Source organism: Dromiciops gliroides, chromosome 1 (genome assembly GCF_019393635.1).
Source record: "Dromiciops gliroides isolate mDroGli1 chromosome 1, mDroGli1.pri, whole genome shotgun sequence".
Classification (NCBI taxonomy): domain Eukaryota; kingdom Metazoa; phylum Chordata; class Mammalia; order Microbiotheria; family Microbiotheriidae; genus Dromiciops; species Dromiciops gliroides.
In genome coordinates, this window is record NC_057861.1 from 468,088,435 (window position 1) to 468,106,407 (window position 17,973).

The 17,973-nt window shown below is 36.6% G+C and overlaps 1 protein-coding gene across 2 annotated transcripts in view; it reads right to left on the bottom strand.

Annotated features, from left to right (window-relative positions):
- The window catches only part of MEGF10 (multiple EGF like domains 10), a 138,609-nt gene that overhangs the window by 34,133 nt on the left and 86,503 nt on the right, over positions 1 to 17,973 (bottom strand). For both annotated transcript variants that reach the window (XM_043977268.1, XM_043977269.1), the window contains 6 exons: positions 11,671 to 11,845; positions 9,739 to 9,859; positions 8,340 to 8,503; positions 4,805 to 4,907; positions 1,363 to 1,509; positions 53 to 187 (listed from right to left, as the gene is read on the bottom strand). In XM_043977268.1, the coding sequence (XP_043833203.1) occupies positions 53 to 187; positions 1,363 to 1,509; positions 4,805 to 4,907; positions 8,340 to 8,503; positions 9,739 to 9,859; positions 11,671 to 11,845 (845 nt within the window). The remainder of the gene's footprint in view (positions 1 to 52; positions 188 to 1,362; positions 1,510 to 4,804; positions 4,908 to 8,339; positions 8,504 to 9,738; positions 9,860 to 11,670; positions 11,846 to 17,973) is intronic.

The window sequence follows — 17,973 nt, forward strand, 5'->3', positions numbered from 1 at the left end:
TTCCTCTGTGAATTTTTGGTCACTGTATCTGCCTCTGGCAAACTGCCTTTACCTTCATTACAAAGAGCTCCTGTGAAACCAGGTAAGCAATCACACAGTCCAGTGATATGGTGGCATGGTCCACTGCTGTGCACACACTGAGGACATTTCTGGCTGCAGCGATGTCCATAAAATCCAGGTAAGCAAACTGAAATCAAAGAGAAAAATCATGGCACTTTTCCATATTACTTTTTTCTTCTTATTGCCTATATCAAATTTTAGGTTAATGGCAAAGAAGAGGAAAGGGTTGTATTTCCAGAAATGGCTCATGAAATTCTCCAAAGAGAACAGAACCAAAGATCTGTAATGACTTTTAATAATATGGGGTGGGGATGGGGGAAGAGCGATGAATAATAAGCTCATTTCAAATACAATTGAATCACCTTGCAATTTATTTGTTCTCTGCAAAAAAATAAAAACAAACAAAAAGGGGGGCAGCTAGGTGGCAGTGGATAAAGCACTGGCCTTGGATCCAGGAGGACCCTCAGGTCCAAATCCAGATTCAGACACTTGACACTTACTAGCTGTGTGATCCTGGGCAAGTCACTTAAACCTCATTGCCCCGAAAAAAAAATAAAAAGAAACAAATAATTTATTTGTTCTTCAAGAACTATAACAGAAAAAAAGAAATGCAGAATATATAGGAGAGATTTTTCTTGCTCAAAAGGTTTTGGGGGAGGGTAACAAAGTGATTTTCTGTGATTTAGTTTTAGTGATTTGGTTTGCATTTAGCTAATGCTTATTTTTAGCTTGCAAATTATTTTCACAACACAAAACTTTTCAGTAGAGAAATGTTTACATTCATCCTAACTGCATTTAACAATACCAATCTACCTCTATGCTATTGCTGCTTATAACATTAAATTTATGAGGAATGGCAATAAGAGGTAAGAATGACTGCTTAAGGCAGCAAGGTAGTGGCAGAGTCAATTCAAATTTTATGGATTGAATGGAATGTTTGCAGATCAAATGATTTTTGATCACTGTTTGCAAGACCGATGTAAAGATCAAGTAAAATATCCAAATGGTATTGCTAATTATCCTATGTATAATTATCCTAAGATTGAAGTCTGCTTAAATGGGCAATTAAGGATAGAATAGGAAGAAAAACATTGTAGAGAAACTACTGTTGAGGTCAATTCTGCAAGGCTGACAAAAAACCAGCTACATTGTTTATTTTAATCTCTAATTCTATTCTCTAATTGCTTAAATCAAATTAAATGTCTTCCTCATCTTTTATGTAAAAAGTTTAAAAAAGAGAATTATCCTCTCTACAAAGACCTCAGAGAAAAGGAGGAAATAAAACCCTGATGAGTTACTTACTTCTTTGACAAGTGGTGCCTCTGAACCCTGGTGCACACTCACAGATACCATCATCAGGTGAGCATGATGCCCCATTTTTGCAGTAACAGGGCAGTGAGCAGTTTGGGCCCCAGTGTCCTTCAGCACACACACTGTCACAATGGATACCTTCAAGTAATTGAAACATAGGATTATCTTATCAGTGCGAGTTATTTCAGAGGCAATTAAAAAGAAAGTAAGGCATTGATAGGACAGCTAGATGGTGCTGTGGATAGAATGCCAGGCCTGTAGTCAGTGATTTCTCTTCCTGAGTTCATGTCTGGCCTCAGACACTTCCTAGCTGTGTGACCCTGAGCAAGTCACTTAACCTTTTTTGCCTCAGGTTCCTCATCGATAAAATGAGCTGGAAAAGGAAATGGCAAGAAAACCCCTATTTTACAGACTCCAAAAACATTGATATTGAATTCTAAAATTGGCACAATCATCTACCCTGTCAAAAAAGCCTCTCTCACAGTAAATCCTTACTTGGAGCACATATTTCATTTTTATAGAGACACAGAGAGTTCAAGCATTTGTAAGATTTCTCTGATTTGTAATGAGTGTTATTCTCAAAAATCATATTGCTTCCATGAATACTACCTCCTCACCAAATGACACTTAATGTGTCAAATAACATTCTGAACAAGAATAGGGAGGAGAAACAAAAAAACTCCCTCAATTGATATTAATCACTTGGCTCAAAAGTTGGTGTTCAAATTAAAAACAATACTTTGCATCATAGAAGCCTTTTACAATGCACATAGTCATGGCAGGTTTGTAGATGATTAAACATCCATGCTTGGGCTAAAAAATATTACAGCTTTTACCAGCAGCATTTACCCCTATCCTTGATTCAAGTTTTTAGCCTAAGTATAGTATGCTTTTGAAAACTCAGCAGCCTTCTTCTCCTATCTCTATGTTAGCTCTCAGCAGGTGCTTTGTACATTTAGTAGAGTGTACATTTTAGGAAGAAATATATCTGTAAAGAAACATCATACAGTAGGCTAAAATGACTAGTGATTAATATCCCAGATCAGAAGGCCTAGAAAAACACCAAGATGAGTCAGTCTAGGCTGCCTATAAGCAACAATTATTTCCAAGCTAAAAAAACAATAGATTTTCATATGGCAAATTGACTCAATCACTATGATATCCCTTGCTAAATACAGGCACAGGTACATAATGATTGACAGCATAATTACATCATTAGATTGTATAGAAGGATCAATGTTATTTCCTCTGGAGTCCTTAAAAGTCTAAGGCCAGACAGGATGATTTATATCGCCAATTCTTGCCTCTCATGACCCAGACAGTGGAATGTAGCATTTTCTTCCGGCCACAGGCCAACATTTGCATCTTCTCTCACACAGACTTAGGATGTGGCTTCTACAGTCTGGTTCTCAACCACAGTAGATAGCCACATAACTACCAGTAAATACAAGAACATCCTGATGCTGCCTTAATACGACTTAATACATTATTACAACAAAGGCAGATTCGGTGTGATAGAGTGCAATAAAATTACCTAATCTGCTCATTGGAAAGGCCTTTACTTCACACACACAAAAAAGGATAATCTTTGCATTTGTGGAGAAGGAGTTGAATCTGAGTTCTATGAGTCTGGACAAACACTTCCTCCCAGATAAAGTAACCTCTGAGATCAAGGAAAAAGAGCTATAGGATTTGTACTTTACTTCCCTAGAACAGAATGAACAAGAATGATTCTATTTTAAAAGGGCCTCCACCATTTTTGAGATTTCCTGCCAATACAGGGAATTCTGGTAAGATTAACCTCAGAGAAATGCATTTCCCACAGGAACAAATCTGACTTTTAATAATCCTTATGACTGGGGCAGCTAGTTGGTACAGTAGAAAGAGCACTGGCCCTGGATTCAGGAGTACCTGAGTTCAAATCCGGCCTCAGACACTTAACACTTATTAGCTGTGTGACCCTGGGCAAGTTACTTAACCCCAATTGCCTCACTTAAAAGAAAAAAGATTGCTTGGGGAAAATCTTGGGGCAGCTAGATGGCATAGTGGATAGAGTACCAGCCCTGGAGTCAAGAGGACCTGAGTTCAAATCCAGCCTCAGACACTTAACACTTACTGGCTGTGTGACCCTGGGCAAGTCACTTAACCCCAATTGCCTCACACACACACAAAAAGAAGTATAGGCAGCACCAAGTTAAAATAGAAGCTTCTAGATAATCCCATGATTTCCTGGATGTAAAAGTGAGAATTTAAAGCTGAAAAATGCTTATCGGTATTGATTTTCTTCTATTGATAGCATGATTTTTTTTAAAGGTGTGAGAATATTTAACCTACCTTTCATTCAACCCCCAGTTTAAAACTCTAACATTTTCCTGAAGATTAGGAGATCAGCAATGTTTTTATTATATTTTTTGGAATTATAATTTTAAAAAAATGTTAATGATTCTATTCTAGTTATTACAAGCTACCCTTCTAGAACAGTATGGCATTTTGATATTTTTCTTGATAATTTAAAATTACTTGAATATGTTTCATTTAGTTTGGTTTTCAACAAACAATATTGAAATAAAATTGAGACTCAGATGTGATATTAAATACCTACATCTTATCAGCAAATAAGACTGTTTTTCATGGACAAAAAATTATTCCTTGATGGACTTTGTAATTAAAGTATCCACCCATGAGGCAACATAATAAAAAAAACCCTCCTGAATATAGTTGACTAATTGGTTCAAAAGAGCATTCTAGACCTACCATGCTTTAAGATCATATTTGTTTAAAAAAAAGATTACATCCAGGAATGAATATCCAAACTTTTGGAGACCTTTCAGCTTTATAGTTTCCATTTATCTTTATAACTTCATTTAATTTCCACTCCTCCTCAAGTTTCTGATATCATTTTGTCTGGACCTCTCCTTTGCATTTATCACATTCTCTCTTCTAACATAATTATTTTTCTATACATTTTTCCTTCTATTGGAGTGTAAGCAGGTCCTGTATATCTCTCTTTAATTCCAGCACCTAAATAGTAGCCACTTAACAAATGGCTATCAAACTGAATGGAAGTCACTCAATTACAGAAGTTTGACCTTACTCTTTACTTAAATTTGCATTATTTTCTAAGTTTCCCAATGAAAATCATAAGAACAAATCTGGCAAGGACCTTAGAGATTATTTAATATAATGCCTTTACATTACAGTTAAGGAAAATGAACCCCAGACAGGTGAAATGGTTTTTTTGGGACTGTCAGGTGTCAGAGATAAACTCATGAAGATGTTCAACAGTATTCTGCCAATATTAGGGGTCTTAGTTTTCCTCTGTTATTAAAAGACTGATGGATGTAATTTTGTTGAAGGAGAGAAAGAGGGCTGCACAGGACAGTGTTAGCTTTTATATTAGTTAGGTTTTCTCTCTGAGGCCTCTGTTTCTTACCTGACCATCCAGGGAGACAGTGACAATGGCCAGTGGTGGGATGGCAGCCATCAGCATGACTACAGTCACAGCGCTCCATGCAGTTCAGCCCATAAGTTCCATCCTGTCAATATAGTTGTTGAAACACAGCAATGAAAGATGTGGAATCTTATAGAACATTGGGTTCAGAGGAAGAGAGAAGCAACAATGAGGCATATGTCATTTTAGTTATTATGGAAATAACTAACCTTCTCTGCTTTTCTTATTTCTTTACCCAATTAATTGAAAAAAAAAAAAGAGTTTCCTACCTTAGCATAAATAGTACCTCTGGGGCAGCTGGGTGGCACAGTAGATAAAGCACTGGCCTTGGATTCAGGAGGACCTGAGTTCAAATCCAGCTCAGACACTTGACACTAGCTGTGTGACCCTAGGCAAGTCACTTAACCCTCATTGCCCCACAAACAAACAAATAAATAAATAAATAGTACCTCCCCCCAAAGGTTTCACAATATAATTTGGAATGGGTTAAATTAAAAAGCTAAGATGATAACCTTTAAATTAGATTTTTAAAATGAACTATTAAGTAAAAGTCTACAGATTCAATCACTTATCTAACAGTTACACTAAACCATAAAGGAAAGGAAAAAAAAACCCTTTATTCTTTCTTCTTAGTATCTTCATTCTATTTAAGAGTCTAAGCAACAAGAAATTTTCTGATTTAAGAATGAGACAGATAAATGTGGAAAGGCTGAATCAGAAAACCTCATGCTATTGAATCTCTCCTACAGAAACAGAAGTTAGAATTTCTCCCACAAATGTTAAAATCATAGAACTAGAAGGGACAAGTATGGTGGTGCCTGCCTGTAATTTCTGCTGCTTGAGGTTGGTGAATTGCTTGAGTTCAGGAATTCAGAGCTGTAGGAGGACTAAAGGTGTCCATGCTAAGTCTGGCATCAATATAGTGCCCAACGAGGGGTAAACCAGCCCAGGTTAGAAAAATGGCATAGGTTGAAGCCACCATTCCATTCAGCAGTAGGATCAGGCCTGTGAATGGCTGTTGTACTTCCAGCCTGAGTAAGATAGGAAGACCAACATTTTTAAAAATCTGGAAGAAACCTTAAAGATCATCAGATTCAACACTCTCATTTTACAGATGAGGAAAATGAGGTTCAGGGAGATAAAGTCACTTGGCCAGGACAACATGGCTAATAAATGTCTGAGGCAGAATTTGAACTGAAGCATTCTTGACTCTAGATCCTGGACATTACCCACTATGCTATGCTGCCTCTTTATGTATTAAGCAGAGGAAAAAGTAAGATTCTTCCTTTTGTTTACAGTTCTATGTATATCATAGGCTGAAAAGATTAGAGATGACATTATTCTACAGACTTTTCACTTACACATTTATTTTAAAATAGTTTATCTAAAAGTTATAATTTTCCCTGTCTTTTAGAAAATAACATGATGAATTTTAGTATATTCTAAATTATAATGCAAAACCTTACTGAATTATCCTGCTATTTTTTATAAAGATAGAATTTTTCTACAGGATAATAGAAATCAAATGTTTCATGAGCATGGCATTTAAGTCTGTAGGAGAAGGATATTACATCTTTTTGCTCTCATGCTAGTCTATAAAGTAGCTGCAAGGAAGGACACCAGAGTCACTCTACCAACTGAAAAAACACACACCATAATTTTAGCTAACAGTAGAAAACAGAAGTAGAATAAACAGAAAACATGTGTGATGTTGGTATTGATGACATAATTATATCCCCAGGAAGACCCATGCTAAAAAATATCTGAGGGTGATAGAGAGTTTGTGTGTTGGGGATGGGGGGGCATCCAATATAAAAGCCAGTTTGTTGATACTTTCCTCTAAATGTTGAAAATGAATATAGTCTTATCAAAATAATTTTTAAATTCCAGAGCAGAACAATATAATGGAATTTCACTAGGAAAATAGCTTAATTTGCTAATATATTTGATGTATAAGACAGATTATTATGTTCAAGAGTTTCCATTTTCCTGTACTGTAGATTGTGAAAGAAAAATCTTCAAATTCAAAATACTGAAAATTTGCTCAAAGCTTAGATGTGATTTGGCAAAACTACTTAGCTCCTGGTAAAATATCTAGGGCATCCATTGATAGAGCCTCTGTATGAGCTATTAACAGTTTCTTCTGTGTCTTTGAAAATGGAATTCTGCTTGGATGAAATGGTGAGGAGAAAGGGCCTCCTCTGTTAGTGGGCATGCTTCAATAACGCTGCATTTCAACTACTTTCATATCATGATCACAGTGTGTTCTTTGAAGACAAAAATACTATGGATGGAATTCAGTGTCTCTGGTAGACAAGGCTGTGATAGGAGAGAGAGGTCTAAGTGAAGGTAAGTCGGCCATTCAGCAAGTACTGATTGACAGGCATGAAACTGGTAAAATGCTCCTTGGAGTCAGGGAAATAAAAAGAGTGTTATATTATTAGAAAATGCATGTAGCTAGTTTCCTGATCTATAAAACACAAGAGTTGAACTAATTCATATGAGCATATACTTAGAGCTGGACAGGATTTTGAAGCCCATCTATTCTGACCCACTCCATTTATAGAAGAGGAAATTGAAGCCTACAGAGACAAAGTGATTGGCCCAAAGGTAGTCAGCCTTAGGGGTGAGATTTGAAGTCAGATTCTTCACCTTGAGGACTACTGCTGCTTCCTTACTATGACCTCTGAGGACTTAGCTAGCTCTAGATATGATGACCTTTTATCTGCCTGCAAAACAAACAGTCTTTTTTTTTTTTTGATAAGGCAATTGGGGTTAAGTGACTTGCCCTGGGTCACACAGCTAGTAAGTGTTAAGTATCTGAGACCAGATTTGAACTCAGGTCCTCCTGAATCCAGGGCTGGTGCTCTATCCACTGCGCCACCTAGCTGCCCCACAAACAGTCTTTTAATGTTCTAAGTAAACAAGTGAATAGTGTGTGTGTGTTTTTTTTTAACTAGGGGAATACTAAATATTTGAAATAGTAAATACTAAGTAAATTTATTACCCCATAAGTATATAAAATTTAAAATTTTAAATACATTGTAAAGTGCCATATAAATATCTGAAAGTTCTCTCGTACTTCTTTTATGACCTAAGGATTACTATGATAAGCACAGACTAGATGCTTATTAAATATTAATGACTTTTATACAAATGGAGAGGAAAAAGCCAAAAGAGGTACATTTACATGGGGATTGGGGATCAAGGGGAAAAAGAGAAAAGAAAAGCATGATAAGGACAATGTTTTCCCATTGCCCACCACCATCCAGATGCTTAGAATATTGCAGACTATGTGTAAATGTCCCAATTCCCTTTTCTCCACTCCACTCATATCTCCCATTTTTACAAATACTTCCCTAGGACCGGAATCTAAGGAATTCAATAATTCTACTATCTCTCTGGATTTTGTTTAAATTGACCCAAGCTATCCAGCAAAACAGCAGAAAATTCTCACAGACTTGCTTTGGAAAAGAGAATTTCACACCCTTGCACGGATAGATGTCTTGAGTTTTACCTGGCAAGCAAATTCACATTTCTCCCCTCGCCATCCAGGAGCACAGGTACAGGTTCCATCCAGGGCACTGCATGCTCCTCCATTTAGGCATTCACAGGTTGAGTTGCAGCCAAAGCCCCATTTGCCACTGGGACAGTTGATGGAGCAATCCACACCATGCCAACCTGCCACAGCACAGTGCCATCATTATGTTGAGTAAATAAAGGCAGCTGTTCATATTATTTATAGTCACACTGATCTTACATCACCCATTTCCTCATTATCTCTCTCTCACTGCTATCTCAGAGGAAGAGGTGAATCTTCTCCTTGACAAGACAAACCCCTGTAGACATGCCCTTGATCCCACCCCTGACATTTCCAGCAGATTGGCCTCACTCTCTCTTTAACCTTCATTGACTCCCTATGTACATCATCTCTCTGATGTTTATAGACATGTCCCATTTTTTTAAAAAGATCCTCATTTGATCCAACAATGCCCACTCTCTAGTCTGAAATCTCTTCTCCCCTTTTTGACTAAGTCCCTTGAGAAAGCCATCTGCATTAGGTCCCACCACCCACTCTTCTCACTCAACAATGAATCCTCTGTCTATTTTTTTATCTTATCATTCACCATAAGCAATCTTCTCCAAAATTAGAAATGATTTTGTAGTTGCCAAATCCAATGGTCTTTTTTCTCTATTCTTCTCTACTTCTCTGCAACCATTGATACTGAAGATCACCGTGTCTTCCTGGGTTTTCATGACTCTTTTCTCTCCTGCTTTTCTTCCTTCCTATCTGATCCTGCCTCAGTCTTTTTTGCTGGGTCTTCATCCAAGTAATATTAACTGCAGCTATCCCCCAAGGCTCTGTCCTATGCTGTCTTCTCTTCCTTCTCTAAATTATCCCACTTGGTGATCTCAGCAGTTCTCAAAGATTTAATCATATCTATGCTAATGCTTTCCAGAACTATACATCCAGCAGAATTAATCATATAGGAGATCTTGTGCTTCTTGATTGCTGTCACACCTATGGATGAGTGAGTACCTTCTGACCCTCCCACAAAATGGGCTTTGTACAAGCATTTCTTATAATGACTCTACCATAAGTTTCAGGTTTGAGATGAATACATGGACAGAGATGTGTAACTGTCTGCCTGCAGCTTTTCTAAAGTTGACAGAATCACAGGATTTTCAAACTGGACGAGACTGTTGAGCTCACTTACACCAAATACTTTCATTTTACAGAAGGGGAAACTTGTGGCCTACAGAATTAGAGACTTGTAGTCACCACTTATTAGTGGCGCATTTGGAACTAAAACCTCAATGCTATGGTTCTTCCACTATCCTTTGTTGCTCATATAACTTTATATTATATCTTCTTCTTCATTGCAGGCTCACATATGAGATCATTCAGACCTTACCTGCTTTGCAGGTACAAGAACCATCTACTGGAGAACAAGTGGCATCGTTTTTACAGTTGCACTGAGAAGAACAGTTTATCCCATAAGTCCCTAGAGGACAAGGAGTAGAACAAGTGGCATCCTAGAAAGGCACAAATGAGAAAACATGAATAATGAAAACATGTCTTAATTATGAGTTCTAGAACCCATATAGAATTCTAGATTCCTTACCTTGAACCTTTGTAATGGTACTGGCCAATAAATTTCTTCAAAAGTGTTGTTATACTTTCACCAGTATATGGTCTGTTAAGTATAGATTTTAATATAATCTAAGATGGCATTGGCTCTACCCTAGTTTGGCATACAGTGCTGTGTAAGCCCATGTTGCTAGGTAACTCTGATCAAATTAGTTTTGTATCATACCATATTGTATAATCAATAGTAACAGTTTTTATAACAACTAAAAAGAGACAATGTGATTATAGATTTAGGAATATTACTATAAATTTAACAGAGCAAATAAATATTAACATTCTCTTAAATGATGGTGTTCCACTTTCGTTGTCAATTAATATGATTATTAGATGAATATTTGAGGGTCTATATTTTGTTCTTTGAGTTTGAAGAATATAAGAAGACTAAGAAGTGATTTCTTAAGTAATAGTGACACGTGACAGGATTTCATATATGAATGGTAGCTTCACATTTATATAACTATCTCTAATTTATATAGTAATTTAAGATTGACTAAGTACTTTCTTTATAGCAACCCCTGAGGTAAGTAGAACAAGTGTCATCATCCTCATTTTATAGAGAAGGAAACAGGTTCAGGAGAAGTGAAGCTATTTTCCTCCGGCCAGCAATTAAATGTTGGAGACAGAATGCGAAGCCAGATCTCTCCAAACTTCAAGTCCAGTGGTGTTTGGATTACAACACACAGTTTTTCTGAGGGCTTATATAAAAATTAATTTCATGACATTTAAATGTTGTTCAACACAAGGATAAATTAAAAAATGAAGCTGTGAAGCCACCTTTTTATAGTCTTTAAAAAGAGAAAAGACTTATAACCTAGAATGACTCGAGCGTAGTACTGCCTTTAAGTCATGGAATGGTCAAGATAAAACACTACTGGCCTTTCCAGCCTCTTTGATTGACTATAGAGTTACTTTAAAATGTAAACTCTTCATACCATAGTTTGCTTATCTTTAAAATAGTAAATTTAATATGGAAATAGCTTGGACTTTAAAAAAATATACTGTCAAGTGTTTAAATTAAAGAAAAATAGGAAGAATAAGTAACAAGCCTTCAAATTTGCTTTAGTGTATTTTCTTTTTAAAAAATCAGACTTTCGGGGCAGCTGGGTGGCGCAGTGGATAGAGCACCAGCCCTGGAGTCAGGAGTACCTGAGTTCAAATCTGGCCTCAGACACTTAACACTTACTAGCTATGTGACCCTGGGCAAGTCACTTAACCCCAACTGCCTCACTAAAAAAAAAAAAATCAGACTTTCTGTTTTCTCTTCAATAATAAATATTTATAATTACATTAGTGTTTTCCCTTTCTCCTTTCTTTCTTTCATAGAGTTAGGGACTGGACCCATCATTGATATAGGGAATTCTCAAGGAAGGAAACTTCCTCTACCAATGCAAGTCAGAAACTTTTCTGTGACCTAGAGAGTTGCCTAGAGCACTAAGAATTTAAGTGACTTGCCCAGGGTCACAGTGCTGATATTTGTTGGAAATAGGCCTTGTACCTGGGTCTTCTTGGCCAGCTCTCTATTCACTATGCTAGAGTGCTTCTCTTTCATAAGGTGAATAATTTTTGAAATATTGGTTTATTATAGCAATTTTCATAACGATACTGCTTTTCATATTCTCCAGACTTTAACTCTTTCCTCCTCTAAACTTTACCTTGCTAAATCTCCCTAACTCTGGCCAAAATAAAAATAATTCACCTTAAATCCAGGGGCACAGAAGCATTTCCCTGTCACACTGTCACAATCAGCTCCATTCTGGCAGCTGCATAGTTGCTGACAGGATTCCCCATAGAATCCAGGCGTGCAGGTCTCATTGCAGTAGAGTCCAGACCAGCCTGGTTTGCAAGAACATTCTCCAGAAACAGGATGACAGCTGAGAGAAAGGAGTAAAAGAAACAAATATGTCTGTTGTAAACATGCTATCAATCAGTTGTGAGCATTTGTTAAGTGACTCCTCAGGCATTGTGCTAAGCATTGGCATAGCAAAGAAAGGCAAAGGACAATCCTAACTTCAAGGAACTCGTAATCATTTAATGGGGGAGAAAACTAAGAAACAAATTTGTATAAACAAGTTCTGTGCAGGATAAATAGGAAACAATTAATAGACAGAAGGCACTAGGGATTGGGAAATGTGTCCTGTAGAAGGTGGAATTTTAGTTGGTCCTTAAAAAAAGCCAGGGAACCCTAGAGGTGGAGATGAGGGAGGAGAGCATTCCAGGCATGAGGGACAGGTAGAGAAAATGCCCACAGCTGAGAGAAATGGAGGATCTTGTTCATGCAACAGCCAGGAGGCCATTGTCACTGGATGGAAGAGTATGTTGAAGGTTATAAGTAAGGTATAAGAAGACTTTAAAATGGTGGGAGGTAGATTATGAAGTGCTTTTAACCTCAAAGAAAGGATTTTGTGTTGGATCTTGGAGGACAAAATAGGACCACTGGAGTTTATTGGAGCTAACGTGTGCGGATAAGGTCCGGAGTACACTTCTGAGAGATTATAAAATACTGTTTCAGCAGCTAGGTGGCACAGTGGATAAAGTGCTGAGCCTGAAGGCAGGAAGACATCTTCCTGAATTCAAATCTGGCCTCAGACACTTTATAACTGTATGAACCTGGGCTGTAAAATGAACTGAAGAAGGAAATGTCAAACCATTCCATTCTAGTATCTTTGTCCAGAAAACCCCAATTGTAGTCATGAAGAGTCTGACACAACTGAAATGACTTAATAACAACAATAAGATAGGATTCGGTCATTACATGTATATTATATGGTTAGGACCTGTGTTTTCACCAATGTATAATAACCAACACAGAAACTCCCTACTTCAATACTTCAATACAATATTTTTAGCACCCATTTAAAGGTTTCCGTCAAGTCTCAGCTAAAACCCCACATTCTACAGGAAACCCTTACTGATTCATCTTCATTTTAGTGCCTTCCCTCTGTTGATTATATGAACTTATGTGAAACACAGTCTTTGAGAGATGCCTGGGGGCACTGAGAGGTTAAGTGGTCACATAGTTAGCATGTGTCACAGACAGGATGTGATCCCAGTTACTACAGGGCTCACATTCTATGCCATGTTGTCTCTCAATTCACATATTGTATATTCAAAAAGTAATACTTTGGTGTGACAACTTAGTGCTGAGTGAAACATCTATTTAACTCTAATATACAATTTGTTATGATCTTTCATTTGTTCAACAAGCATTTATTAGGTGACTACTTTGGGCAGAGCCCTATTCAGAATATTGGCTATACCGAGACAAAGATAAAACAGGCCTTTCAATAAAGGTGTTTACATTCTACTAGGGAGAAAAGAAAATGTAGACAGATAAGTACAAAATATCTACTAAGTAGATACAAAGTAATCTGGTGGATTGGGGAGGTGATAGGAAAGACCTCATGCTGGAGGTGACATAATAGCTATATAATGAGAGGAATTTGAGATTCCAAGAGTTGAAGGTGAAAAAGATGATTCTAGGCAGAAGAAATCAGAGATGTATAAGGAAAAGCAAGTAGTTTTCCTAAGAGCTGATCTGTCACCCAGAAAACTAAGGGAAGCCCACCTCAGGAAGCAGACCTGAAAACTTGAGGCATTCACCATCTCCAGATCTTGTGAGGCCCAGGGGCTATAAAAATATTCATCAATAAATCTCATTTGGATATGTAATTTTTTACATGGATCACTCCTTGTTCTTTCCTAGTTTAGATACTGATTTACCACAAAATCACTTATTTGAATAGGTACTTTTCCCCAAATGTAGGAATTAAAATGGATTTAAGAACTTGATTAAATTAAAAACCTTTCTGTTTCAGGGAGAAAACAAACCTAGAATAGTATAGTCTATAATACATTCTAAATGGATTCATGTCCTTAAAATTAATGATCATACAGTAAAAAAATTGCAAGAGAAATAAATAATATACTTCTCACATCTATAGGTAGGAGATATTCTTTTAACCAAAGATGATATAAAGGTAGTTACAAAAGATAAAGATAAAAGATAACAGATAACAGATTACAAGAAACTGAAAAGCTTCTGCACAGATACAAATTATGTATCTAAGATAAGAATGTTAGTGGTTGAATGGGGAAAAAATCTTTTTTATCAAATATCTCTGATAAGGATTTAACATCTAAGATAAATAATTAACATATATATGTCTATGTGGCTAGACATATATATGTACATATATAGCAAGAGGCATATTTTATGATCAGTAGCCATTCCCCAAAAGATAAGTGGTCAAAGGATATATACAAGCCTTTCTCAAGAGAAAATTTGTAAAGTACTAACCACTATATGAAAGAATGCTGTAAATCACTAATAATTTGAGAAATGCAAATCAAAACCACCCTGACGTCTCAACTCAAAACCCAGCAAATTGGCAAAGGTGACAAAAGGTTGCAACAGTCAGTGTTGGAGGGATTGAGGGAAGATAACCATACTGGAGCATTGTTGGGAGAGCTGTGAATCAACATGTAAGGCTTGTTCTGGGATCTGGGCTTGCACAAGGGTTAAGGCAATTTAAGATTAAATGATAAATAAAAATAAATTTGAAAGTAGGCATATGGAGTGACTAAAAATCCATAATTCCATTACTGGCAAGGACACCATTGATAAAAAGAAAGTCCCCATATACACTAAAATATTTATAGAGCGCTTTTTGTGATTAGTAAAGAATTAGAAAAAAGTAGATGCCTATTGATTGGGGAAGAATGGCTAAACAAATTATGGTACAAGAATATAATCAAATATTACCTTGCTATATAAAATGATGAATGGATTGAATACAGAGAAGCATGGAAAGATCTACAGGAAATGATACAGAGTGAAATAAGTAGAGCCAAGAAAACAATACATAGAATATAGTAATGTAAATGGGAAGAACAACTATTCACAAACACAAATCAAAAGCAAATGTTACAAAAGTATAAAGAACAATCATGCCTCAAAAGAAGAGACATAAGAGGACACTCTCAAGCCAACCCTTTGTAGGAGGTTCAGAAGTATTGTATATTGTACATGTTATCAGACCTTTTCACTGTATTTATTAGTTACGTTGATTTTCTCCTTTTTCTCTTTTTTTGTCTTTAAAAAACAATTATTTATTATATGGGATTGCTCCCTGATAGGAGGGGAGGGACACTGAGGTGATATATATTGTTTCGTTTTGTTTTGTTTTAGTGAGGCAATTGGGGTTAAGTGACTTGCCCAGGGTCACACAGCTAGTAAGTGTCAAGGGTCTGATGCTGGATTTGAACTCAGGTCCTCCTGAATCCCAGGCTGGTGCTCTATCCACTGCGCCACCTAGCTGCCCCGAGGTGATATATTTTTTGAAGAACCCTTCTAAGAGGCACTTAATCTCTCTGAATACTTTCCTCTTTTAGAATCATAGTGTCAGCATATAAATTTAGAGCGAGGAGTTCAGTGAATTTAAATTTCTCATTTGATAGATGGGTAAACTGAGACCCAAAGAGAACAAGTAACTTGCCAGATATTACAAAAGTTTTAAGAGACAGAATTCAAATTGCGTAAATCCCCTGATTTGTATTTTCATTATTTTATTTTATTTTTTTGCTACAGCAGTATAGGGAAAAATTTACAATATGCTGATCTGTTCTGATCCAGAATGGAGTCTCTCAGGTATGAATATTAAAACTGTTAAAGAGATATGAACAATGGTTAATCAGTTAATTAACTTTCTGAAGGATAGTAGATGTGGTAATAAGTAACAATACTCTGAAGTTAATAATCCAGGTGAATGGTATGGTGCTAACTCTAATATTCACCTAAAATATACTGAATAAATTATTTTTCTTTCTGCTACTGTTTCCCTATTTCTTGCTACATACTTTTCTATTCTACAGTTTCTCTCTTCCCTCTATTTGTCCCCCTCTCATTGCCTCTCTTTTTTGTGTATATCTTATTTTGTGTGTATCTTATTACCACTCTTCCTTCCTCCCCATATCTTTCTCTACCTGCTTCCTCTTCTCCCCTTCTCAAATTAGTCATAATAAGGAATTGAAGTAATTGAAGAAACTCCTTAGTTTCTACACTTACACAATAAAATTTTAAATTCCATGTTATTAATTTTAAGATTCCTTAAAGTATTATTAGGTTTCCTGTTACAAATTTTAAAATAGGATGAGTAGAATGTGTATGTGTGTATATATACATATACATATATACACACACATACATACATACATATATAGTAAGCTGCTTATCTTTGTTTAGTCCTTTATCATTGTCAGTTCATATTTATCTTTTAAAATTTTCCCTTCACTCCTGTGTTTACACTTCAGAGTTCCTCCATAGCTCTGAACTTTTTATCAGGAATGCTTGGAAGTCCTCTATTTCTTTTGTTTTTGTTTGTTTGTTTGTTTTTTGTGGGGCAAGGAGGGTTAAGTTATTTGTTCAGGGTCACACAGGTCACACACAGGGTCTGAGGCTGATTTTGAACTCAGGGCCAGTGCTTTATCCACTGTGCCACCTAGTTGCCACTGTATGTCCTCTATTTCATTAAAGGCTCATTCTCCCTGCCCCAACCCCTCACACATCTCCCATAGAATTATACTTACGTTTTACTTGGGTTAAGTTATTCTTGGCTTTAAGCTCATGTATTTTGCCTTCCAGAATATTGTATTCCAAGTTCTTTGCCTCTTTATAGTGGTGGTTGCTAAATTGTATGTGATCCTGATTAACTCCTTGGTACCTGAATTTTTTTCTTTCCAGCTGCCTTTTTCCCCCCTGAACTGGAAGCACTGGATTTTGACTGATGTTCCTGGGAGTTTTTGTTTGGGAGTTTCTTTCAGGAGGTGCCTCTTGGAGTCTTTTTATTTCCACTTTACCCTGTGGTTCTAAGAGATCTTGACTGTGTGTGTGTTTGTGTGTGTGTGTGTGTGTTGGGGTTTTTTTTAGGATTTCTTAAAATATGCTTCTAGGCTTCTTTTTTTTCTTGATGTCCAAATAGTCACTGATTCTTAATTTTTTTTCTCTTTGATCTATATTCCAGGCAAATTGTTTTTACTATGAGATCTTACATTTTCTCCTCTTTTTTTTTTTTTTTTGTCTTTTGACTTTTTTTGGTTCAGAATGGCAGAATTGTAGGCTCTCCTTTGGAATCTAATTTTGGCCTGGGTTATTCCTCTCCAGAATGGACAAAGTGTTGGAAACAAAACCCTGATCTGTGTGTGGGGTATGAGCCACACAGCTGCTGTTGATACTAGCTGGGTCTGTAACCTGGAACTGGATAGTGGGGAACATAGCTGGCCCTATAACAGTGACCAGGTATGAGTCCGGTGGAGCCCCAGTATAACTCTGGGAGCTTCTCTTGCCCTGGTGCAGAGCCTCTCCCTGGGCACTGAAATGCTAGCATGTGGTACACTCCCAGATGGATCTCATCCCCAGTGTCCACAGTCCTCCCTGTCTCTCTCCCTATGTTGAGCTAAGTTGGAGAAATGATGGTTCACCGTGACTTTTTCTGGAATTCTTATTAAGATCCGATCTGTTTTTTTAGATCTGTTTAGAGGAATTTTACGGAGGGAGATTTGGCATGCTAGTTCCTACAACTCTGACACCTTGGCTCTGCCTAAACCAGATCTATCTGGCACATATCTATGTCATGAGCATGTTGGAAAATATTTAGCCTTTGCGTATTCATCAAATATTAACACAGGGCACCATGCTAATCATACTGGCTTTGTGAGTTATGATTAAACATATAAAAGGGACCACAAAAATATAATAAGTAGGGCTTTCTAATCTAGACTGAAACATGTCTATTACACATTTTTTAGAAATATCTATTGAATGAAATTTTAAATTAATATATTTTTGACTTTAATAAAATATGCACTGAGTATATCAAGGAAAACCAAAATTATACTGAAATAATGATCCTAGAAAAAGAAAAAACCAAACCAAAACCAAAAACAGAGAAGAGTAAAAATGCTGAAACCAATGAGTTTCTAAAAACAGAAGATACTGCTTTGG